We start from the raw sequence: 24,772 nt of genomic DNA, 5'->3' as shown, positions 1-24,772 counted from the left end.
CTTGTCCAGTTACCTATGTCAGTCCTTGTCTGATAGGGGTCTTAGGGATGGAAATGTCCCATGTCCCATAAGTCTCATAGTTTCTCTGCCCTTTTCTTTCCGTAAACTGAGTCACAGTGGTTAGGGATTAATGTCCATCTGGGTGTAGGTACACTCCCTATGGTAAACAGGGCCTGTGGGGATGTTACTCCCTATAGTAAACAAGGCCTGTGGGGAATTACTCTCTTGGAGCCCTTGAACCACAAATGTTAATGATTTTTTTTTTTTTTGTCTTTTTGCCATTTCTTGGGCCACTCCCGAGGCATATGGAGGTTCCCAGGCTAGGGGTTGAATCGGAGCTGTAGCTGCCAGCCTATACCAGAGCCACAGCAACGTGGGATCTGAGCCGTGTCTGCGACCTACACCACAGCTCACGGCAATGCCAGATCCTTAACCCACTGAGCAAGGGCAGGGATCGAACCTGCAACGTCATGGTTCCTTGTCGGATTCGTTAACCACTGTGCCATGACAGGAACTCCAATGATTTTTTTTTTTTTTAAGACTTTTTACTTATCATCAAATGGTATGCTTGAAGGGTCTATCATTTTGTGTTTTTCCTTTACCTTCTAGATCGTATGTTATATGTATATTTTTGTATTTTCTTTTTACTTAACAGCGTATGTACTTTCCATGTTATTTGTAATCTTCATTTTTGTCTAATATTCTGTTATGCTGAGATACTGTAATTTACTTAACATTCCCATAATTTTTTAAAATTTTAAATAAAAATATTTTATCTTATTTTGTCTTTTTAGGGCCACACCCATGGCATACAGAGGTTCCCAGGCCAGGGCTCGAATCAGAGCTGCGGCTGCCAACCTGTGCCATGCCCACAGCAATACCAGATACAATCCATGTCTTTGACCTATACCACAGCTCACAGCATTGCCAGATCCTTAACCCACTGAGCAAGGCCAGGGAATTGAACCCAAGTTCTCATGGATACTAGTCAGATTCGTTACCACTGAGCCACCACAGGAACTCGTCCCATAATTTTTTAATTTTGTTTATTTTTCTCTATTGTGATTACAGTTTCATGGGAACTTGTTTATGCATATATTTTTATGCAAACTTCAGACTTTTTAGGCAAGATCCTTAAAGGAGAAATTACTGGGACAAAGGTATATATATAGTTATTTTTTGCTTTTTGGGGCTGCACTGCGGCACGTGGAGGTTCTCCGGGGGTCAGATTGGAGCTATAGCTGCCGGCCTATGCCACAGCCACAGCCATGCCATGTTCGAGCTGCATCTGTGACCTACACCACAGCTCATGGCAATGCTAGATCCTTAACCCACTGATCAAGGCAAGGGATCGAACCCTTGACCTCATGGTTCCTGGTCGGACTCGTTTTTGCTGTGCCATGATGGGAACTCCAAGGTATGAATGTTTTTAATGCCAAATTGATTTCTGGAATGGAGTTCCACTGACATACATGATATTTTCCATCTTAAGATTTTCTTGCCATCATACAATGTTTTTCAGCTTTATTTAATTTATTAGTCTTTGTAGATAACTAAATTGAGATGCTACCAACCTTGAATAATATCTTTTAAAATTTTTAAGTGCTACTCCCAGCTTTTTTGGATTAATAGAATGTTAGGTTATTAGGTTTGAAGGGAGTTTAGCTTCCTACCCATTGCTCTTCTTTCATGCTGTAGCCTATACTAAATAAGACATTCCCCACCCTGGTACTCAAGCTCTCTGTTATTGCTGGCAGAAAATATGCTGTATGAAGTAGGACTTAGTGGAAAAAAATTGTTTCCAACTACTGTGTTGAGCATAGCTTCGTCAGTAAAGAAATGTGGATTAAATTCTGGATTGTAGTAGTTTGAAAAGTGAATGAGAGGTGAGATAAAGAAATGAATGTAGGAGTTCCTGTCGTGGCGCAGTGGTTAACGAATCCGACTAGGAACCATGAGGTTGCGGGTTCGGTCCCTGCCCTTGCTCAGTGGGTTAACGATCCGGCATTGCCGTGAGCTGTGGTGTAGGTTGCAGACGTGGCTCGGATCCCGCGTTGCTGTGGCTCTGGCGTAGGCCGGTGGCTGCAGCTCCGATTCAACCCCTAGCCTGGGAACCTCCATATGCCTCGGGAGCGGCCCAAGAAATAGCAACAACAACAACAACAATAATAACAACAAAAGACAAAAAAAAAAAAAAAGAAATGAATGTAGAGGACTCTTTCAAGGTCCTGGATGAGGAAGGAAAAGAGATGGATGCCGTTATACACTGAGGGAAAAGAAAATAGGGGTTCAGATTTTAGGGCTGGGTGAATTTATGCAGATTTGTAGTCTATGTGTAAGGAGCCAGAAGAGAGGGAAAATGAGTGGATTGTAAAGAGATGCAACCAGGAGCAAAGGGTTAGTTTGCTTCCATTGAGAAAGATGGTAAAGATACTGAAGACATTGGTAGATCTAAAAATGAAAGGGAGAGAAGGCTAAGCAGTATGTTCATTGGTGTTTTTTCCTCTGGTTGGAGTTAATGAACTATGATTATCTGCAAAAAAGTGGATTGTGAGGATAAGGGTAATAAGCACATGTAAGCACATATGAAGTTGGAAAAGGGAGTTGATTAGGAATGAATAAAGATTACTATAACATTATGTTTAATTGAAGTTAGAAATTTATGTGGTTTTTCTGTTGTAGCTCCAGGCCATGGTAATTGAAGTGAAGAAAATAAACATTTCAGCTGAATTGAATTGACAAGAGACAGTAGAGATACAAAAAATAAAAAGTTTTGTTGGAGTATGGTTAAATGATTGACTAGATCTGACAGATAAGGAAGAAAATAGAGTCATAGGAAGCTGATTTGTAGTGGAAAAGCAAGGAGGAGTGGTTAAGAGTAGGTTACAACCAGAGACTAAAGAAAAAAAAAATTGAGGGAGTTTCTGCTGTTGCAGTGGGTTACAGATCCAACTGCAGCATCTTAGGTTGCTGGGGAGGTGCAGGTTCAATCCTCCACCTAGTACATTTGCCTCAGCTGCAGCTCGGATTCAGTCCCTGTCCTGGGAACTTCCATATGCCCCAAGTGTGGCCATTAAAAAAAAAAAAAAAAAAGGTAAGGGTAGGAGATGAAATTATTGATGGTAGTGTTAAGAGGAGAACTTTACACTTCAGAATTTCAGAGGTGATATAGTTCCAAATGATGACTTGGGTTGCTGAGTTAAATAGAGGTGAATTTCCTCAGAATAGGTGAGGTCAGTTAATTAATTAGGTTTTAGCACTAGATATTGAATTAATTGGGATGACGAAAAGAGTTCCTGTAGAGAGGAAAAACTGTGATGTGATTATCTGTATCCTAAATAAAGAGTGTGAAATTGTGCAGAAAAAGCATAGCAGACTTGAAACTGCCATCCTTAGAAAGTCTTACTTTCACTGTCAGTTCTTGGTTGATACCTGGGAATTTGGACTTTGGGAGGGTTCCCAGGATTCCCAGAATTGATAAGAATGGTTCACTGGGCCTAAACTGTCCAAACATTGTGGTCTATACTGAACACCTACTTTCTTTCTGGGATTTTGGAATTTTGGTGCATGGCAAGTTGATGGGGCCTTTGTGACCAGTCCCTGGTAAAAGCTTTGGGCACTGACTCTCTAATGAGCTTTCCTGGTAGACATTGTATACATGTTGTCAAAACTAACTGCTGGAGGAATTAAGAACATTCTGTGTATCTTCACTGAGAAGAGACTCTTGCAAGCTTGCTTGTTCCTGATTTCCTTTGGACTTTGCTCCATATGTCTTTTCCCTTTGCTGATTTTGCTTTGCATCCTTTCCCTGTAATAAGTCTAGTCGTGAGTACCACTGTATGTTGAGTCTTTTGAGTCCTCTTAGTGAATCATCAAACCTGAGGTTGGTCCTGGGGACCCCCAGTACAAAAGTAGTGAGCTGGAAGACTGAAAAAACTGCTCTTGGGGCTTGGAACAGTGTGGAAGTCATTCACATCAAAGAAAGAACAGTGGTGTGGAAGTTTGCAAAGAGGAGTTAGTGGAATGTAGACATTTCTTCTGGCTTGAAAGTTACTTTATTTAGCAAATATTGAGTATTTGTCAGGCATTGAGCCAGACATTTAGGGTATAAAGATAATTAAGATACCATGCCTACCTATAAATAACTCATTGGTTATTAGGGTAACATGTTAGACTTATGACATAGTTATAGTGAGATATGATAAGGATTATACAAGAGATATAAATAGTCAAGCATTGTGAGAATATCGAAGATGGAGTCTGGCAGATGGACTCTAAGGAATGAGCTATAGTTGAGAATTTCTATGGAAAAAGTGGCATTTCAACAGGATTTTTGGTTAAAGGGAAGAAAAAACAATTTTTAAAGAGAAGATGTAGACAGATATCCAGGTAGCAGATCCACAGACTAGAGGTTCCAAAGTTAAATATTAAAAGAATTTGGAAGAGAGAGGATTTGTCAGGAAAGGGGGAGTTGTAAATTGGATGAAGATGAGAAGGGAGGGTAACAGATTAGAGTAGCTTACTCTGAGTTTTGGCTGTAGGTTTAGAAATGAGGTGACAGTGAAATGGAAGTAGATGGGATATGAGTAAAACAAGCCTATTTCAAGATTCCATTTAGGAGTAAGTTGCAGTCCCTTTCCAGGGCTTTATCACGTATATTATAAGAACTTTCAAAATTACCTCAAATTATCTAAAAATAAAAATTGGCCTTGTGCATGCTTTCTTAAAAACATTTCCTTCCCTCCCTCCCTTCTCTCTCTCTCCCTTCCCTCCCTCTCTCCTTCCCTTCCTTTCGCCACAGGTGTGGCATATGGAAGTTCCCAGGCTAGGCAGGGGTCGACCTGGAGCTGCAGCTGCTGGCCCACCCCACAGCCACAGCCAAGCCAGATCCAAGCCTAATCTGTGACCAACACCGCAGGTCATGGCAACGCTGAATCCTTGACCCACTGAGTGAGGCCAGGAATCAAACCTGCATCCTCATGGATGCTAATCAGGTTTGTTTCCACTGAGCCATGACAGGACTCCAAAAAATTTTGTATAAACCTTTTGCTGTAGGACCTTGTGATCATGAAGCATTACATAAAAGTTGTTCAGTAGTTTGATTCGAATGAATTCTCTTTTTCTCCAAATATTAGTAGACTTGTAAACTTATACTAGGTTAACAGTAAAATAGGTTAAGTTTAATGTGTTTTATCTTGTTATATTTGCTATTCTTTGAAAATAGTTTAAATCTTTTATCAATTCCAAAGCCACGAATATTTTAACAGTGATTTGGGACAAGAGCTTTTAGGTAACAGGAAGAGAGATAGATGTAGCACGTGTCTACATTTTCTTTCAGATATTGAATGGACTGACAATAGGTATTGAGTGGTAACCAGATAGGACAGTTGTTGGTAGTACTTTGCCAATCCTTACTTTTTTTTTTCTTCCATTTCTTCTCTCCTTGTTTTCTCTACTCTTTTTCAACTTTGCCCTACATTTTTTTCTTCTCCTGCTTTTATTGCTTAGGTGTACCAAGGACACTTGTTCAAATTCACAACCATTGCCTATCTCCATCAATAACATTTAAGGCTAGGAATAAAGTCATCTTTTAAAATAATATGCTTTGAAGTTAGTTTTTAAGGTATAGGCAGTAGCTCAAATTAAATCAACCGCTTTTTCTTTTTTGGCCACCCTGAGGCAAACCTCCTGCGGCATATGGAGGTTCCCAGGCTAGGGGTCTAATTGGAGCTGTAGCTGCCAGCCTATGCCAGAGCCACAGCAACGCAGGATCCGAGCCGTCTCTGCGACCTACACCACAGCTCACAGCAATGCCAGGTCCCCAACCCACTGAGCAAGGCCAGAGATCGAACCCACAATCTCATGGTCCCTAGTCGGATTCGTTAACCACTGAGCCATGACGGGAACTCCTGAAAGAATCTTAGTAATTTTGACAAAATTGGGCAGTTGTGTTGTTTTCTATTACATTAATATTTGGCTTACAAAGATAGTTCCGAAGAAGTCATATTTTTCTGCAGTCTTAGCCTCTTATATAAAAGCTTTGGTTCAGCTGCTAAAATTGCTTGTTACATTTCATAAATTGCTAATTAAGTTTATGTCTCAAACTTTGTTACTCTGTATATAAAGTTGCACTCTATTTACTTGACCTTTGACTAAGATAGTCTATCTTTGCAACAATGACATGTAATAATAACATTTTTCTTCTTTTTTTAAAAACAGATTTGGACTGAGCAACAAATTTGAATCAGAATTCCCTTCTTCTTTAACTGGAAAAGTGAGTATCTGTTGGTTATTTAGGTATTGTTTTTATGCCTTAGAACTAAAGTCTTTTCCTAACAAATTAGAAAAAATTATGCTAATGAGACATATTTATTCACATTAATATTGCAGTGTTATTTCTTAAAATTCTTCTTTAGGTAGCTCCTGAAGAATTTAAAGCCAGCATCAACAGAGTTAACAGTTGTCTTAAGAAGAACCTTCCTGTTAATGTACGTTGGCTACTTTGTGGCTGCCTTTGTTGCTGCTGCACATTAGGTTGCAGTATGTGGCCAGTTATTTGCCTCAGTAAAAGAGTAAGTTGAATTATATATTTTAATTTAAATTTAGAAGTAGACATGTCAGATCTTGCACTTACCTGGTTTTTATTTTTTTGTTTTGAATGAGTCACACTATTCTGAATACCATAGAAAAATAATTTAATCCAGTAGAGGAATGATTAAGTAAATTATGTCCACATGATGCTATATGAAATAGCTATCTAAAAATTATAGTTATGATTCTTATGATACAGCACATTATGTCAGGATGGAATACAGCATGCTCTCTATACATTATGGTATAATTAGTGATTGAAAATGTTGGGCTCAGGTATACCGCTTACCTCTGTGATCATAGGCAGGTTTCTTAACCTCTTTCAACTAGTTAACATATCTGTAAAATGACAGTATTTACCTCCCTACTTGAATAGGACTGTTGTAAGGATAAGATCAAATAGTTTGTAAAGCTTTTAGCTAAATAGTTCAAAGTAAGAACCTAATGCATATTGATTAAAACGTTATTACTGATATTTCAGTACCAATGGAAGAAATAAAATCTGGTAATTGTTATTTGTAATTGGTGAGATTGTGGAGAATTCTGTTTTCTTAAAGAATTTTTTTTTTTTGTATTTTACAAGTTTTGCTGAATACATACTAATCCTGTAATCATAAAAATGATCTAAAGAGTAATAATTTTGACTTTTTATAGTAGGAAATTTCCAAGATCTGGGTAAAGGTATGGCAAATTAGTATAGATTGAATGTGTTATATTTTTGTTAAAAAGCTTTAAAAATTAAATGGTAGTTATATGTATAAAAATGAACTACCATTATGTTGAAATTGAGTGAATAGTTTGTGTGACTACATTTCATTTTATCATCCAGTAATAACAGGAAATATGGAAAAGCAAAGCTTATGTTTGTTCTTTGTTATAAAACAGGATATATATTTCTACTGGAAACAAATTTTAACTAGTGCATTTTATTGATAGGAAGTAGATAATTGCCTCTGTAATATAATTTTGTAATATTTATTGTAATATTTGTAATATTTACTTTTTTATATTCCAAGAATATTTCTTTTTTCCCATAGTTCTCAGCAGATGATCTTCCTACCATAGTTTTTTTTAAAATCTGGTTTCTGTTGCATTTGTAGCTCTTTGTAGTTTAGGTCCCTTCACTCGCTTCTACTGTTCAGGCATTTCCATTGTTTAAATGATTGCTGAGTCTCACTTGCTTGGCAGCTTACTATTATTTAACCCAAAGAATCAGAGTTTTATTACTGTAGAAACCTTTGCGATATAGTTATTTTTGTTTCTGAAGGTTTTGAGATCCTGTTTTTTTACTTTTTATTTTTTTATTTTTATTTTTTTTATTTATTTTTTGGTCTTTTTGGCATTTCTTGGGCCACTCCCGAGGCATATGGAGGTTCCCAGGCTAGGGGTCGAATCGGAGCTGTAGCCACCAGCCTATGCCAGAGCCATAGCAACGCAGGATCCGAGCCGCGTCTGCAACCTACACCACAGCTCACGGCAATGCCGGATCGTTAACCCACTGACCAAGGGCAGGGATCAAACCCGCAACCTCATGGTTCCTAGTCGGATTCGTTAACCACTGCGCCACGACGGGAACTCCTTTTTTTACTTTTTAAATGAGTAAACAAGATGTTGAAATGTGTGCACAGTGTTGGATGTAGAAAACAAAAATAAACTTCCTGCCCTTCTCCACACTTTCTTGGTAATAAGATCATTTTCCAGATGCTTTCATTAAATTCCTTTTTGAGACATAAAGTATATTGACTTTTTTTAGCTTATTTCAGTCTGTGGTTTCAGAAAGTACATTTCATTCAACTTTGTAATATTACACTAAAGTCTCTCTTTGTGTGTGTGTGTGTGTATATATATGATTTAATTTTATATAGACTACCATCCAGCGAGCGTAAACAAATGCAGTTACTGCTTAAAAAGCTGCCTTTACCTGTCGTGGATGTAAACTATTAAATCATTGGAGAGAGTGACTCTACATGCAGGTATGAAGGGCATTAGAGGCCCTGAAAAAAGGAGTGCTTTGTAAGATGGGGCAGGATAATTTAGAGCAGGGTTGACCTTTTATTTGTTGTAGACCCTTCGATAGTCTGGGGAAGCCTATGAACCCTTTCTTAGAATAATGTTTTTTATTTGATTTGGAGAGGTTTAGTATATATTAAATTTGTAAAATCAAATACATAGGATTATAAAGGAAATCAATTATATAGTTATCAAAATTCTAACACCCCTCAAATATATGATTTATAAATATTTTTTTCTTTCTTTTTTTTTTTAATGGCTGTACCCACGGAAAATGGAAAATCCCAGGCCAGGGACTGAATCTAAGCCACAGTTGTGACCTATGCTGCAGCTGCTGCAACCCTGGAGTCTATAACCCCCTGTCCTGGGCTCAGGGATTGAACCTGAGCTGCTGCAGTCAGATTCCTAACCCACTGTGGTGCAGCGGGAACTCCCTAGATAATTCTTTATCAATGCATGCAGGGGATTGCATGGTAATATGATGTGATAGGAAAAATCTATGATTTCTATGAATGTTAAAGATACAGGTCCTGTTTATTGGTTAGTTGCATACATTCATAATCTAAGGAAATATACAACATTTCAGTTAGAGGTTAGTGAAATTAAAGATGAATTTTTATTCTCTCCATTTTCCCGGACTCCTAGAATTCTACCTAGATATTTCATGTTAAGAACCCTTGATTTAGAGGTAGTGGGATAAATAAAAGCTAAAACCCTGCCAGATTGCAAGCTTCTGAACGTCTCTTTTGTCCTCATTTGTGATGTGGAATCCTCTTATACAGTTAGAATTGTCTCAGACTCTAAGGCAAATCAGGACCAAAGGCAAACTCGCAGCTTAGCATTTTCACCTTCCTAACAGTATTCAGTAGTTTGGATAACTAGATTATCTGCCTTGCCTTTGAAACCAATCCCCGACTGAGTGATCCTTTTTATGAACTGGTCTTGTTCTGGAAAACTTATTTTTAATCTGTTCTATTACTGTTTTTAGCCCTTCTAAATTGCCTTAGTTACTGCAGTCTATTTTTGAAAATTATTTAACATACAAGAAAATTCACTCTTTTTGATATTCAGTTTTATGATTTTTGGCAAACACATGGAGTTGTGTAATCAAGATACATTACATTTCTTTCACTCCAAAGAACTTCCCTTTTCTGTCCCTTCAACTCTGAAATCCTGGCAACATCGATCTGTTCTCTATCCCTATGGTTCTGCTTTTTTTAGAATGTTCTATAAATGGAATTATACAGTGTATACGCATTTTGAGTATGGCTTCTTTCATTCAGGTAGTGCATATGGAATCATCTGTTTTGTTTCATTTATCAATAGTTTACTTTTTTATATTGATGAGTAGTAGCCCATTGCATGGTTGTATCACAATGTGTTTACTCATTCACCAACTGAAAATCATTGGGTTGTTTCCAGGTTTGGTGATTTTGAATAAAGCTGCTGTAAATATTCACATGCAAACTTTTGTGAATGTGAATTTTAATTTTTATGGGTGGGATTGCTGAGTCTTACAGTAAGTGTATGCTTAATTTTAGGAGAGACTTCCAAACAGTTTTCCAGAGTAGTTATATCATTTTATATTCCAAGCAGCAATTTATGAGAGTTGCTCAGCATCCTTTCCAGTACTTGGTATTGTTAGTTTTAGAAATTTTAGTCATTCTGATAGATGTGATGGCATCTCATTGTGGTCTTAATTTGCATTACTCTCATGACTGATGAGAGTAATGCAAACACCTTTTAATGTGCTCATTTGCCACTCATTCTTTTCTAAAGTATTTATTCATATATTTTGTCTATTTTTAAGTTATTATTTCTTACTGTTGCTTTTTGAGAGTTCTTTATATGTTCAGATTAAGTCCCTTGTCAGATATGTAACTTGGCAAATATATTTTTCCAGTCTGTAGTTTGTTTTTTCATTCTCATTCTATCTTTGGCAGAGCAAAAGTTTATTTTGAATGAGTCCAGTTTACCAATTTTTAAGAAATTGATTGTCCATTTGGTGTCATATCTTTTTTTTTTTGTCTTTTTTTGAGGGCCGCACCCACGGCATGTGGAGGTTCCCAGGTTAGGGGTCTAATCAGAGCTGTAGCAGCCAGCCTACACCAGAGTCACAGCAACGTGGGATCCAAACTGCGTCTTCGACCTACACCACAGCTCATGGCGACACCGGATCCCTAACGTACTGAGCGAGGCCGGGGATCAAACCTGCAACCTCATGGTTCGTAGTCGGATTCATTTCCACTGCGCCATGATGGGAACTCCTTTTTTTTAAAAAAAACCCTCCACACTTGCAGCATATGGAAGGTCCCAGGCTAGGGGTCAAATCAGAACTGCAGCTGCAGGCCTGTGCCACAGCCACAGCAAACTGGGTCCAAGCCGCATCTGTGACCCACACTACAGCTTGTGGCAAAGCAGATTCCTTAACGCACTGAGCAAGGCCAGGGATTGAATCTGCATCCTCATGGACCCTATGTCAGTTTCTTAACCCACAGAGCCACAATGGTGTTACATCTAAGAATTCTTTGCCTAAATTAGAATCACAACATTTTTCTCCTATGATCTCTTCTGTGTTTTACTTTTAGATCTATGGCCCATTTATTTTAATTAATTTATTTATTGTTTTGTTTTTTGCCTTTATTTTTTATGTATTTCTTTTATCACATCTGTAGTTGTGTAATGATCATCACAATCCAATTTCACAGGATTTCCATCCCACAACCCAAGCACATCCCCCCACCCCCCAAACTGTCTCCTCCAGAGACCAAAAGTTTTTCAATGTCTGTGAGTCAGCATCTGTTCTGCAAAGAAGTTCAGTCTGTCCTTTTTTCAGATTCCACATGCAAGTGATAGCATTTGATTTGGTGTCTCATTGTCTGACTGACTTCACTTAGCATGATAATTTCTAGGTCCATCCATGTTGCTAAAAATGCCATGATTTCTTTCCTTTGAATGGCTGAGTAATATTCCATTGTGTATATATACCACATCTTCTTGATCCACTCCTCTGTCGATGGACATTGAGGTTGTCTCCATGTCTTGGCTATTGTATCTAGTGCTGCAGTGAACATTGGAGTACACGTGTATTTTTGAGTCATGGTTCTGTCTGGATAGGTGCCCAGGAGTGGGATTGCTGGATCAAATGGTAGTTCTATTTGTAGTTTTCTGAGGACTCTCCATCCTGTTTTCCACAGTGGTTGCACCAATGATTTACAATCTCACCAACAGTGTAACGGGGTTCCTTTTTCTCCACACCCTCTGCAGCACTTCTTGTTTGTAAGACGTTTTGATGATGGCCATTCTGGCTGGTGTAAGGTGGTACCTGATGGTGTTTTGATTTGCATTTCTCTCATAATGAGTGATGTTGGAACATCTTTACATGTGTTTTTTTGCCATTTGTATGTCTTCTTTGGAGAACTGTCTATTTAGATCTTCTGCCCATTTTTGGATGGGGTTGGTTGTTTTTTTGGTATTGAGCTGTAGGAGGAGGTTATAAATTTTGGAGATTAATCCCTTGTCAGTCGATTCATTTGCAAAGATTTTCTCCCATTCTGTGGGTTGTCTCTTCATTTTGTTTAGGGTTTCTTTTGTTGTGCAGAAGCTTTTAAGTTTAATTATTAAAGTCCCATTTGTTTATTTTTGTTTTTACTGTCATTACTCTAAGAGATGGATCTGAGAAGATGTTGCTGTGGTTTATGTTGGAGAGTGTTTGGTCTTTGTTTTCTTCTTAAGAGTTTTATAGTATCTGGTCTTATATCTAGGTCTTTAATCCATTTGGAGTTTATTTTTGTGTAAGGTGTTAGGGAGTGTTCTAATTTCATTCTTTTCCATGTGGCTGTCCAGTTTTCCCAGCACCACTTATTAAACAGGCTGTCTTTTCTCCATTGTATATTCTTACCTCCTTTGTCATAGATGAGTTGGCTGTAGGTGCATGGGTTTAATTCTGGGCTTTCTCTCCTGTTCCACTCATTTGTATGTCTGTCTTTGTGCCAGTACCACATGGTTTTGATGATTGTTGCTTTGTAGTATAGTCTGAAGTCCGGTAGCCTGATTCCTCCAGCTCCATTTTTCTTTTTCAGGATGTCTTTGGCTCTTCTGGGTCTTTTGTGCTTCCAAAGAAACTTTAAAATATTTTGCTCCAGTTCTGTGACAAATGTCCTTGGTAAATTGCCTTAGGTAGTATAGTCATTTTGATACTATTGACTCTTCCAGTCCAAGAGCATGGAATATCTTTCCATCTATTTGTGTCATCATCTTTGACTTCTTTTGTCAGTGGCTTATAGTTTTCAGAGTACAGGTCTTTTGCCTCTTTAGGTAGGTTTAGTCCTAGGTATTTTATTCTTTTGGATGCGATGGTAAACAGGATTGCTTCCCTAATTTCTCTTTCTGCTCTTTCATTGTTAGTCTATAGAAATGCCATTGACTTCTGTGTATTAGTTTTGTATCCTGCGACTTTGCCAAATTCATGGATGAGCTCTAACAGTTTTCTGGTAGCGTCTTTAGGATTCTCTAGGTATAGTATCCTGTCATCTGCAAATAGGGATAGTTTTACTTCTTCCTTTCCAATTTGGATTCCTTTTATCTCTTTTACTTCTCTGATTGCTGTGGCTAGGACTTCCAAAACTATGTTCAAGAGTAGTGGCGAGAGCCCGGACGTCCTTGTCTTGTTCCTGAGCTCAGCGGGAATTCTTTCAGCTTTTCACCATTGAGAATGATGCTAGCTGTGGGTTTGTCATCTGTGGCCTTTATTATGTTGAGGTAGTTTCCCTCTGTGCCCACTTTCTGAAGGGTTTTTATCAGAAATGGGTGTTGGATTTTGTCAAAGGCTTTTTCTTCATCTCTTGAGAGGATCATATGGTTTTTATTCTTCAGTTTGTTAATGTGGAGCTTTACACTGATTGATTTGTGGATGTTGCAGAACCCTTGCATCCCTGGGATATATCCCACTTGATGATGGTGTACAATCTTTTAAATGTATTGTTGGATGCGGTTTGCTAGTATTTTGTTGAGGATTTTTGCATCTATGTTTGTCATTGAAATTGGCCTGTAGTTTTCTTTTTTTGTGGTATCTTTGTCTGGTTTTGATATCAGGGTGATGGTGGTTTTGGGTTTGGGAGTATCCCTTCCTCTGCAATTTTTTGGAATAGTTTCAGAAGGATAGGTATTAGCTCTTTTCTAAATGTTCTATAGAATTCGCCTGTGAAGCCATCTGGTCCTGGACTTTTGTTTGTTGGACGTTTCTTGGGTTTTTTTTTTGTTTGTTTTTGTTTTTGTTTTTGTCTTTTTGACTTTTTTAGCGCTGTTCCCGCAGCCTGTGGAGGTTCCCACGCTTGGGGTCAAATTGGAGCTGTTGCCACCAGCCTCCACCAGAGCCACAGCAACGTGGGATCTGAGCCACGTCTGTGACCTACACCACAGTTCACGGTAACACCGGATCCTTAACCCACTGAGCAAAGCCAGGTGTCAAACCCGCAACCTCACGGTTCCTACTTGGATTTGTTAACCACTGCGCCATGACATGAACTCCTTTTGGAAGTTTTTTATTTTATTTTATTTTATTTTATTTTATTTTTTTGTCTTTTTGCCATTTCTTGGGCCGCTCCCGGGGCATATGGAGTTTCCCAGGCTAGGGGTCGAATTGGAGCTCTAGCCGCCGGCCTACACCAGAGCCACAGCAACACAGGATCCGAGCCGCGTCTGCGACCTACACCACAGCTCATGGCAACACCATGATCCTTAACCCACTGAGTGAGGCCAGGGATCGAACCCTCAACCTCATGGTTCCTAGTCGGATTCATTAACCACTGCACTACAACGGGAACTCCTGGAAGTTTTTTAATCACTGTTTCAATTTAAGTGCTTGTGATTGGTCCATTCATGTTTTCTATTTCATCTTGGTTTAGTCTTGGAAGTTTGTAGCTTTCTAAGAATTTGTCCATTTCTTCTAGGTTTTCTGTTTTATTGGCGTACGGTTGCATATAGTAGTCTCTTATGATCCTTTGTATTTCTGGTATGTCCGTTGTTACTTCTCCTTTTTCATTTCTAATTTTATTGATTTGAATCCTGTCTCTCTTTTTCTTGATAAGTCTGGCTAAGGGCTTATTACTTTTGTTGACCTTTTCAAAGAACCACCTTTTCATTTCATTGATCTTTTCTATGGTTTTCTTTGTTTCTATTTCATTGATTTCTGCTCTGATCTTTATGATTTCTTTCCTTCTACTAACTTTAGGTCTTGTCTCTTCTCTCTCTTGCTGCTTTAGATGTAAAGTTAGGTTGTTTATTTGAGCCTTTTCTTGTTTCCTGAGGTGGGCCTCTATTGTTGTAACCTTTCCTCTTAGAACGGCTTTTGCTGCATCCCATAGGTTTTGGAGTGTCATATATTTGTTGTCATTTGCTTCTAGGTATTTTTTAATTTCCTCTTTGATTTCCTCAGTGATCCATTGGTTGTTTGGCAGCATGTTTAGTGTCTATCTGTTTGTGTTTTTTGCAGTTTTTTCCTTTTTGTTGATTTCCAGTCATATAGTGTTTTGGTCGGAAAAGATGCTTGATATGATTTCAAGTTTCTTAAAGTTACCGAGGTTTGATTTGTAGCCCAGGATGCGGTCAATCTTAGAGAATGTTCCATGTGCACTGAAGAATGTGTATTCTGTTGCTTTTGGATGGGATGTCGTATAAATATCTGTTAAGTCCATCTGGTCAAATGCTTCATTCAGGGCCTGTGTTTCCTTATTGATTTTCTGTCTGGATGATCTGTCCATTGCTGTAAATGGGATGTTAATGTCCCCCACTATTATTGTGTTATTGTTGCTTTCTCTTTTTAAGATTGTTAGCAGTTGCCTTATCTATTGTGGTGAACCTATGTTGGGTGTGTGGATATTTAAAATTGTTAATCTTCTTCTTGGATTGATCCTTTGATCATTAGATAGTGACCTTCCTTGTCCCTTAAACTAGTCTTCATTTTAAAGTCTATTTTGTCTGATATGATATGAGTATTGCTACTCCAGCTTTCTTTTGATTCCTGTTGGCATGGAAATTTTCTTCTATCCTCTCACTTTCAATTTCTATGTGTCCCTAGAAGTGAAGTGGGTCTCTTGAAGACAGCATATATATGGATCTTGTCTTTGTATCCATTCAGCCAGTCTACGTCTTTTGGTTGGGGAGTTTATTCCATTCACATTTAAGGTAATTATTGATATGTATGTTCTTATTGCCATTTCATTAATTGCTTTGGATTTGTTTTTGTTGCTCTTTTTTCTTCCCTTCGTCTCTTGCTCTCTCCTCTTGTGGTTTGATGACTGTCTTTAGCATTGTATTTGAGTTGATTTTTCTTATGTGTTTGTGTATCAATAGTAGATTTTTGGTTTGCAGTTACTCTGAGGTTTTAATATAAGAGTCTGTATAGAATACAAGATTGTTTTAAGTTGTTGGTCTCTTAATTGCAAGTGCATCTCCAGTGTCTTGCATTTATGCCCTCCTCATGATTTCTGATTTTGGTGCCATAATTGTGCATGGATGATTTCATATCTTTACTGTATATATACCTTTACTGGTGAGCCCTGTCATTTGTTGTATTTTTGTTTCTGGTTGCGGCCTTTTCTTTTCTGTTTGGAGAAGTTCCTTTAGTATTTGTTGTAAGCCTGGTTTAGTGTGTCTGAATTCTCTTAGCTTTTGCTTATCTGTGAAGCTTTTGTTTTCTCCTTCAAATCTGAATGAGAGCCTTGCTGAGTAAAGTCATCTTGGTTGGAGGTTTTTTCCTTTCATCATGTGAAGTATATCATGCCACTCCCTTCTGGCCTGCAGAGTTTCTGCCGAAAAGTCTGCTGATAACTGTTTCCTTGTATGTTATTTGTTTCTTTTCCCTAGCTGCTTTCAAGATTTTCTCTTTGTCTTTAATTTTGGTCAGTTTGATTAATACCTGTCTCGGGGTGTTCCTCCTTGGGTTTATTTTAAGTGGTACTTGTTACGCTTCCTGGATTTGAGTGAATGGTTTCTTTCCCATGTTAGGGAAGTTTTTGACTATTATCTCTTGGAATATTTTTTCTGTCCCCTTCTCTCTCTTTTCTCCTTCTGGCATCCCTGTAATACAGATTTGGTGTGTTTAACGTTGTCCCAGAGTTCTCTGAGACTTTTCATTTGTTTTCAATGTTTTTTCTCTTTTCTGTTCCACATCAGTGATTTCCACTAGTCTCTCCTCCACCTTGCTTTTGCCTCCTGTATTCTGCTGTTGGATGCTTCTAATGAAATATTTATTTCAGTTATTGTATTTTGCATCTCTTCTTGCTTAAGTTTTATATCCTGTATTTCTTTGCTCAGTGTTTTCTGTAACCTATCCATCTTTATCTCCAGTTTATTTCCAATGTCTTGCATCATCTTTAGCATCAACAGTATAAAGTTTTTTTCCTGGAGGCTGAGAATCTCCTGATCACTTAGTTGTTATTCTGGGGTTGTTTTCTTTCTCCCGTACCTGAGTTATAGTTCTCTGTCTTTTCCTTTGCATAGGTTTTTGGTTTGGTGACCTTTTTACAGATAATAGAGTTGTAGCCTCTCTCACTTCTGGTGTCTTGCCCCCCTTGGGACTGAAGTTGGTAAGGGGGCTTGTTGTAGGCTTCCTGATAGGAGGGACTGATGCCTGCCCACTGGTAGGTGGAGCTGATTCCTATTGCTCTGGTGGGTGGGGCTTTGTCTTTGGATGAGATTAGAGGCAGCTGTGTGCTTGGGTGGTCTTTAGGCAGCCTGGGTGGGGCTGTGATCCCACCTGGATTGTTGTTTGCCCTGGGGCTTCTCAGTGCTGATGGGTGGGGCCAGATTTTCCCAAAATGGCCACCTCCAGAGAAAGGCAGACTGATGAACATTCCCAAGAGCTTTGCTTCCAATGTCCTTCCCCCACAACAAGCCACATTCACCCCTGTTTTCCCAGGAGGTCCTCTAAGAACTGCAGTCAGGTCTGACCCAGATTCCTATGGAGACCATGCTTTGCCCTGGGACCCCAATACATGTGAAAGTCTGTGTGCGCCTTTTAAGAATGGGGTCTCTGTTTCTCCCAGTCACGTGGAACTTCTGCATACAAGCCCCACTGGCCTTCAGTGCCAGAAGCTCCAGGGGCTCTTTCTTCCAATACCAGATCCCCACGTGTGGGATTTTGGTATGGGGCTCAGAACTCTCACTTCTGTAGGTGAGTCTCTGTGATACACTTACTTTCCAGTCTGTGGGGCTTCCCACCCAGGAGGTATGGGGTTGCTTATATTGTGTAATCACCCCTCGCCTACCTCTTGATGTGGCCTCTCTTCTTTGTCTTCTGGAGTAGGATATCTTTTCAAAGGTTCCAGTCCATTTGGTTGAAGTTTGCTCAGCATTTGGTTGTAATTTTGTTGTTTTTAGAAGCGAAGTTGAGCTCCAGTCCTTCTGTTCCATGATCTTAATCCTGTCTCTCTGTAGATGTCCTTTTATCTTCATTTTTTTTAAGGGCTGTAGGTGCAGCATATAGTTATACTTTTTAATATCGCTTTAGTTTCTTTGAACATAAATACACTTAATTAAAAATTATTTTATTATAGTTGATTTACAATGTTCTGTCAATTTCTGCTGTACTACACTTAATTGATTAATTAATTTTTTGCTTTTTAGGGCTGCTCCTGCTGCATATGGAGGTTCCCATGCTAGGAGTCCAGTCAGAGCTGCAGCTGCCAGCCTATACCAGATCCAGGCTGTGTCTGTGACCTACACTGCAGCTTGTGGCAACACCATGTCCTTAACCAGCTGAGCAGAGCCAGGGATTGAACCTGCACCCTTATGGATACTAGTTGGCTTCGTTTCTGCTGAGCCACAATGGGAACTCTTCCTTTTATAATCTTGAGGAAGTTTTATTCTGATAGTTTGTAGAGGGTTTTTATCAAATAGTTTGTGTTAAATTTTGTCAAATACCTTTTTTGCTTCTGTTTTTGTTTATTTGTTTTTAATTTATAAATATGAGGAATTGATTGAATTTTTGGCTATTAAACCAATCTTACATTCCTAGAACGAACCTCACTTTGTCATGTCTATTTTTCTTTTAATATTTTTGTTGTACTTGATAGACTGTAATTTTGTTTAGAAGTTTTACAGATGTGTTCATGAGTGATATTTTTCTATAGTCTTCTTGTACTGTCTGATTTTGGCACTAGGGTAGTGATAGCCTCACAAAATGAATTGGAAAGTATTTACTCCTCTTCAGTTTTTTGGAAACGTTTATGCATTATTTCTTCCTATATTTTAGAATAATTCACCCGTGAAGCCATCAGGATCTGGAGTTTTCTTTGTTGAAATTATTTAAACTACAAATTCAATTTCTTTAATATATATGGGGCTTTTCAGGTTGCACGTTTTATCTTTGTCTTTTTAGGGCCACACCTGCGCCATATGGAGGTTCCCAGGCTAGGGGTCCAATCGGAGCTGTTGCTGCCAGCCTACGCTAGAGCCATAGCAGTGCCAGATCCGAGCCGCGTCTGCGACCTACACCACAGCTCACGGCAACGCCATGATCCTTAACCCACTGAGTGAGGCTAGGGATCGAACCTGCAACCTCATGGCTCCTATTTGGATTCATTTCCACTGTGCCACAAAGGGAACTCTGAATATTTAATCTTGCTTGAGCTTCATAGTCTCTGTTTTTCAAGGGATTTGTCCATTTTATCTAAGTTGTCGAATTTTTATACAGTTCATAATACTCTATTCTTTTATTATTTGTAACATTTCTTGTGATATCACCTCTCGCATTGCTAAAATTGTTTTTTCCCTTTTCTTTCTCTCTTTTTTTTTCAGACCATTCTGGCTAGAGTTTTATTACTTTTATTAATTTAGCAATCACCTTTTGATTTTATTATTTCCATTGATTTAATGATTAATATTTCAGAAGTTTCACTCTATTACTCTTTTCCTTTCTTCTTACTCTGGGTTTAATTTATTCTTTTTCTAGTTTTTTAAGGTAGAATCAAAGGCTGTTGATTTGAGATCCTTCTGGTCATTATGTTACAAATTCCCTTTCTGAGTACTGCTCTAGTTGTATTGCCCCAAACTTAATACTCGATAGGGACTATCTGCAGATTTTTGGAGTTCTTTGCAGCACTTTTCTTTCTGGTTACTGTCTGTGGCTACTAGGTGCCTTGTTCTCCTCAAATCCTTAGCTCTGTGTCCTTAACTCAGTGAGTCACCTGGCTTTGTGCTCTTCCTCCATTTGCTGTGGCCTGGAAGCTCTCTTATATCAATCTTGGGAAATTGTAGGGCCTTTCTCATTCGTTTCTGGTCTCTCAGGAATTCTGGTCTTTTGTTGTCTTGTCCATTGTCTTGAAAACAGTTTCATATGTTTTGGGTTTTTTTGTTGCTGTTGTTTCTTTGTCTTGGGTGGTTTCAGGCCAGAGGGTACATATGGTGCCTATTGGTAATCTTTGCTGAAAATGAAAGTCTGAATGACCTGTTCTTATAGAAGCTTTTTGACATATAAGTACTTTGCTGAGAATAGAAAGACATATTAATGCTATACTCAAAAGAGCATATGGATATTTGGCTAGGTAAGTACAGAGAGAGTTTAGGTTTTTAAGTACTTGTTGTATTTCTCATGAAGTAGCTCTAATAACAGAAGACAATAAATATGTGTCTTTAGGGTCTAGAAATATGAAGTAGCTACCTACAGTTACGAATTATATTTCAGTCTTAAAAAACGCTATGTGCAGACATTCATTTGATTTTCACATTCTATATAACATTTATTTTAATAGGCAGTGTTTAAAAGGATTTATTGAATAAAGTTGATATTCTTGGAATATAAGCATATTTGTCTTATGAAATTGCTGGTTGTAACTGCCATTTCTTTTTGCTGCTAGTATGCCATTCTCTGGAAATTACTTATTCATGAATTCAATTAATATTTCTAAAGCTGCACTGTGGGCTTGGTACTGTTTTAGATGCCATTTAGATACCATTTAGAGGTTATGTGTTTCTTAAAAGACAAAAGGCAATGAGGTAATGACAAATAGTGATAAATGCTTGGAAAATAAGACAGGAAACCCCAATCTTTTAGTAGGTTCTTTCTAAGAGCATGTGGCACTTACAAGCAAATGAAATGCTTCAGCTTCATTAAATACATTTTATGGCATGTACTTTGCAAAAGCTTATTTTTGTTTATACTTTGCTTCTTATTTGTGTATTAATTGTTTTATTATAGTTTCAAAAATTGATGTCTAAGTAAATGAACTACTTATGACTTGTATTGCTTTCAGCCTGGCTCATTTATTGAGGAAACAAGTTTCATAATTTCATTCTGTTGTGTTCTAGCATGTTTTGGTTTGTTTTGGTTTGTTTTCCATCCTAAAGTAACTATTAGTTTCAGTCTTCTGAAATTTTGCATATGTGTGTGTGCATATATATGTGTGTGTGTGTATGTATATATAATTTCCCAACTTTAGTGATTTTATGGACTTTGTTTATATATATGCCTTCAGCCATATCCTTTCTGACTAAAAAACCTTAAGTTTGATAGTGTTTAAACACCAACTTCTTAATCTTGTGAGTTGTCTTTCCTCTGTTTTAGCGCTTTAATCTGTCTCTTACATATCATGACCAAAATTGCAGGGCTTTCTAGAAGTGCTCCTGTATGGATTTGTTGTAAATAGTGTATATTTTCATTTCCTTTATACTATATTGTATTTAGTCCTATATCAGGGAATTATTTCTTTAGGAATAGGTGAGTAGGTGGCAATGTGTGGTAGCTGGGACCTGCATTTTGGTGCAAGAAAACTGGTTTGGAAAAACTAAAACTCCATTTTTTTCTTTCTAAAATTGGGTTAATCTCTTCCTTGTAGTGTTGTTTTAAAAATTAGAGCAAGTGCATGTAGAGTATGTAGTATAGTATTTTGGCTATAGTTGTGCTTAGTTGCTATTAATATCATTATTTAATTATTATTCTTCCCAGTGACTGTCTTGTTAATTGCTATGTCCTCAGGGCCTCTCATGGTGTCTCTCATCTACTTTGTGTTCAATAACTATTTGCTGGGTGAATGTACTTTTCGGCTTTTGAAGTTCTTGAAGAGTAAGATCATAATATTTTAGAAGATATGGTCCTCACCATTCAAAACAAGATTCCCAAGTAAATAAAAGCATCTTGTCTTTTTTTTTTTTTTTTTTTTAATGGCCACACTAACAGCATATGGAAGTTCCCAGGTCAGGGATTGAATCCAAGCCACAGCTTCGACCTATGCCGGATCCTTTAACCCACTTTGCTGGGCTGGGGATTGAACCTGCATCTGTGCAGTGACCCAAGCTGCTGCAGTTGGATTCTTAACCCACTGCACCACAGCTGGAACTCCAAGCATCTTGTCTTTTAGAGTAAATAACAGACTTTTTCTGCAGAGGCATTGTGATAAAGTTTAAAAGATAGCAAATCACTGTTTAAGCTGAGTGACCTCAAGAAAGTCACTTAAAACCTCTCTGAGCCTGGATTTTCACCACCCCACTTTCTTTTTCTCTTCTCAAAAAATGCGAGGCTGGCTGATCTCTCCAGATACTCTCTAGCCCTGAAAAATCTGTAATTCTTTGAAAACTGAGCTGTGTAGGTCTATAAAAGATCTATTTCCAAGCTCTAAGTAAAGAAGTTTTCAATATTGATTTTTATTTCAAATCTAAAGAATTAACATTTTAGTAAAAAAATTTTTTTAGTTTTTCTTTTGCTATTTTAGCTTCTCTGAGGGTTTTTAGATAATTGCTATTTAGTTTTGAAATTTTGATTTTAATAAAGGCTACTGTATTTTAAGTTGTAGCATGCTTAGATTTACTTCCATACCTTTTCTCTCAACCTCAGGTTTAGTTATCCAATAATTTTGAGTTACTTTGGTTGGGGTATAGTAGGAGTGGAGAATCCAAATGGGAGAGGTCAGGAATAGAGAGTTTTGATGGAGAATGTAGCCTCTTAAGACTTAAAGGAATTCAAGGGAAAGTGAACCTGAAGAATCATAACCAGAAAGCTACAAATATTTGTATGTGTGAGGAATTTGAAATATACTTACTAAGTGATACTGACAGTATTAGAAGTTACCTAGAACTTTCAGAACTCTAATTTACTCTGTGTTTGGGATTTGAGCATTTGTAGTCAGTAGCTCTGAATCTTAAGATGAGAATGGTAGTGAACATTTGGATGAAGAATTACATAAGAAAAATGCTTCTAATATATTGTAGCTAATGAAAGCAGAACAAGCATATTCATGAACTTTTTGTGAAGGGGGGTCTTGAAGAGTTTCTGGCAAACAAGGGAAGATCAATAAGTGTGGCAGTCATTATTGATTGAAGATAGAGGAGAATCAATGATAACTTTTTAACAAGGAATGCTATCCAATTGCTTTATTTCTATAAATATAACATTTATAAGGGCTTGCTTATGTTCAAGATGAGTAGTTACCTATGAAACTTATTATAAACAATGCCATAAACCCAATCATAGCTTCCAAAAATTTACTCCTTTCCTCCCATTCTTTTTTGTGTAAGTGTGTGATAAGAACATTTAACAAAGGAGCTACCCTGTGCATTTTCCCCCCAGCTTTATTAAGATGCAGTTGATATATAACATTGTGTAAATTTAAGGTGTACAACATGATGATTTGATATTGCAAAACCTACGCATTCATTCTCTTTTAAGTTTTACAACAATCCTTTATGGTAAATGTCATGATAACATCTAATACTTATTGCGTTTTTTTTTTTTTTTTAAACATTTGTCCCTAATACTTTATTGGTAACCAAAAGGCCTGCACCCAGCTATGTGCATTCCAGGGAAGGGGGACACCATTCACCAGCTCCCAGCTAGGAGCTTGAGAAGGCCTTGACCTAGCCCTCTAGGGTTATGGACTGTGGAGTCTTAAGGGGCCGGTCTGGCCTCACCTGGGTCGGTACAGGGCACCGAGGCAGGGGCACAGATAGAGGCCAGAAGCCCAAGCTTGCCATCCATCTGCCAGCCTAGTTGTGTTTGGAGAAATATTTCTTGCTGTCGCCCATGTTGGGCTTGATGGTGTCACTGCCTGGCTTCCAGCCAGTAGGACAGACTTGAAGGCTTGGATCAGCCACAGAGCTTCAGAGCTTCATCCACGGAGTGTCCCACAGGCAAATCATTGACCATGATCTGGCAAAGGACACCCTTGAGGTGGATGATAAAAAGGCCCCTGTAGGCGATATCTTCATCGTCCTTTGGCACTCCATAATCAGGGGACAAGTTTCTGGTTACATCAGCCAGCAGGGGGATGTTCAGGGGGCCCAAGCCTCCCTCCTCCCTGGGGGTGTTGATCCAAGGCAGGTGGGTAAACTGAGAGTCGACGGAGACACCCAGCACCTCGCAGCCTAGATTGTGGAACTCCTCAGCTCGATTCCTGAAAGTGATATGTGTGGGGCATACAAAGATGAAATCCAGTGGGTAAGAAAAGAGGACCAAGTACTCCCTTTGGAGTCAGAAAGCTTCTCCTCCTTGAAGGCGCCATTCCCCACAGCAGTGGCCTGGAATTCCAGGGTGGGCTTTCCTATGTGCTGGTTGCCAGACCCATGACAGAAAGCTGCGTGGACAAGGGTGGGACACACCTACAGCGAGACTCGAGTACTCCATTTCTCCAGGCCTCATCTAATAACTATTAAGTGTTCACTATGGCAGCTATTGAGTTAATTGATTTACTTGTACTGTCGTTCATTCTTCTCCAAATTCCATGAATAGGCATTCATGTTTAGGGCTGCCCCCGTGCCATATAGAAGTTCCCAGACCAGGGGTCAAATTAAAGCTGCAGCTTCTGGCCTGTGTCACAGCCACAGCAACGCCAGATCCGAGCTGCATCTGTGACCTACACCACAGCTCATGGCAACACCAGATCCATAACCCACTGAGCGGGGACAGGATTTGAACCCACATCCTCATGGATACTAGTTGGGTTCGTTACTGTTGAACTATCAGGGGAACTCCATATTATTCCTATTTTAAGAATGAGAAAACTGAGGTTCTGAAGTTAAATAGTCTATTTGAGATCCCACAGTCTATAAAGCTAAGCCATATTAGAACCTCAAGCATGCTACAAATCTCATGCTTTTTTTTCAATTATTTGATAAGAATATAAAATCATGCTATTTTTTAATGACTTATAATTCAGTTTTATACCTAGAAGCAAGGGAT

At 38.4% G+C, this 24,772-nt stretch overlaps 1 protein-coding gene and 1 pseudogene across 1 annotated transcript in view; one reads left to right on the top strand and one right to left on the bottom strand.

The window, feature by feature from the left end:
- Positions 1 to 24,772, top strand: part of CHIC2 (cysteine rich hydrophobic domain 2) — a 52,401-nt gene that overhangs the window by 15,448 nt on the left and 12,181 nt on the right. The window contains exons 2-3 of the mRNA XM_047799623.1: positions 6,220 to 6,274; positions 6,417 to 6,572. Of these exons, the coding sequence (XP_047655579.1) occupies positions 6,220 to 6,274; positions 6,417 to 6,572 (211 nt within the window). The remainder of the gene's footprint in view (positions 1 to 6,219; positions 6,275 to 6,416; positions 6,573 to 24,772) is intronic.
- Positions 23,581 to 24,299, bottom strand: LOC125138101 (peroxiredoxin-2-like; annotated as a pseudogene).

Source organism: Phacochoerus africanus, chromosome 10 (genome assembly GCF_016906955.1).
Source record: "Phacochoerus africanus isolate WHEZ1 chromosome 10, ROS_Pafr_v1, whole genome shotgun sequence".
Lineage (NCBI taxonomy): Eukaryota > Metazoa > Chordata > Mammalia > Artiodactyla > Suidae > Phacochoerus > Phacochoerus africanus.
The sequence above is the reverse complement of the archived record's forward strand: the minus strand, read 5'-3'. Positions and strand labels throughout refer to the sequence as shown.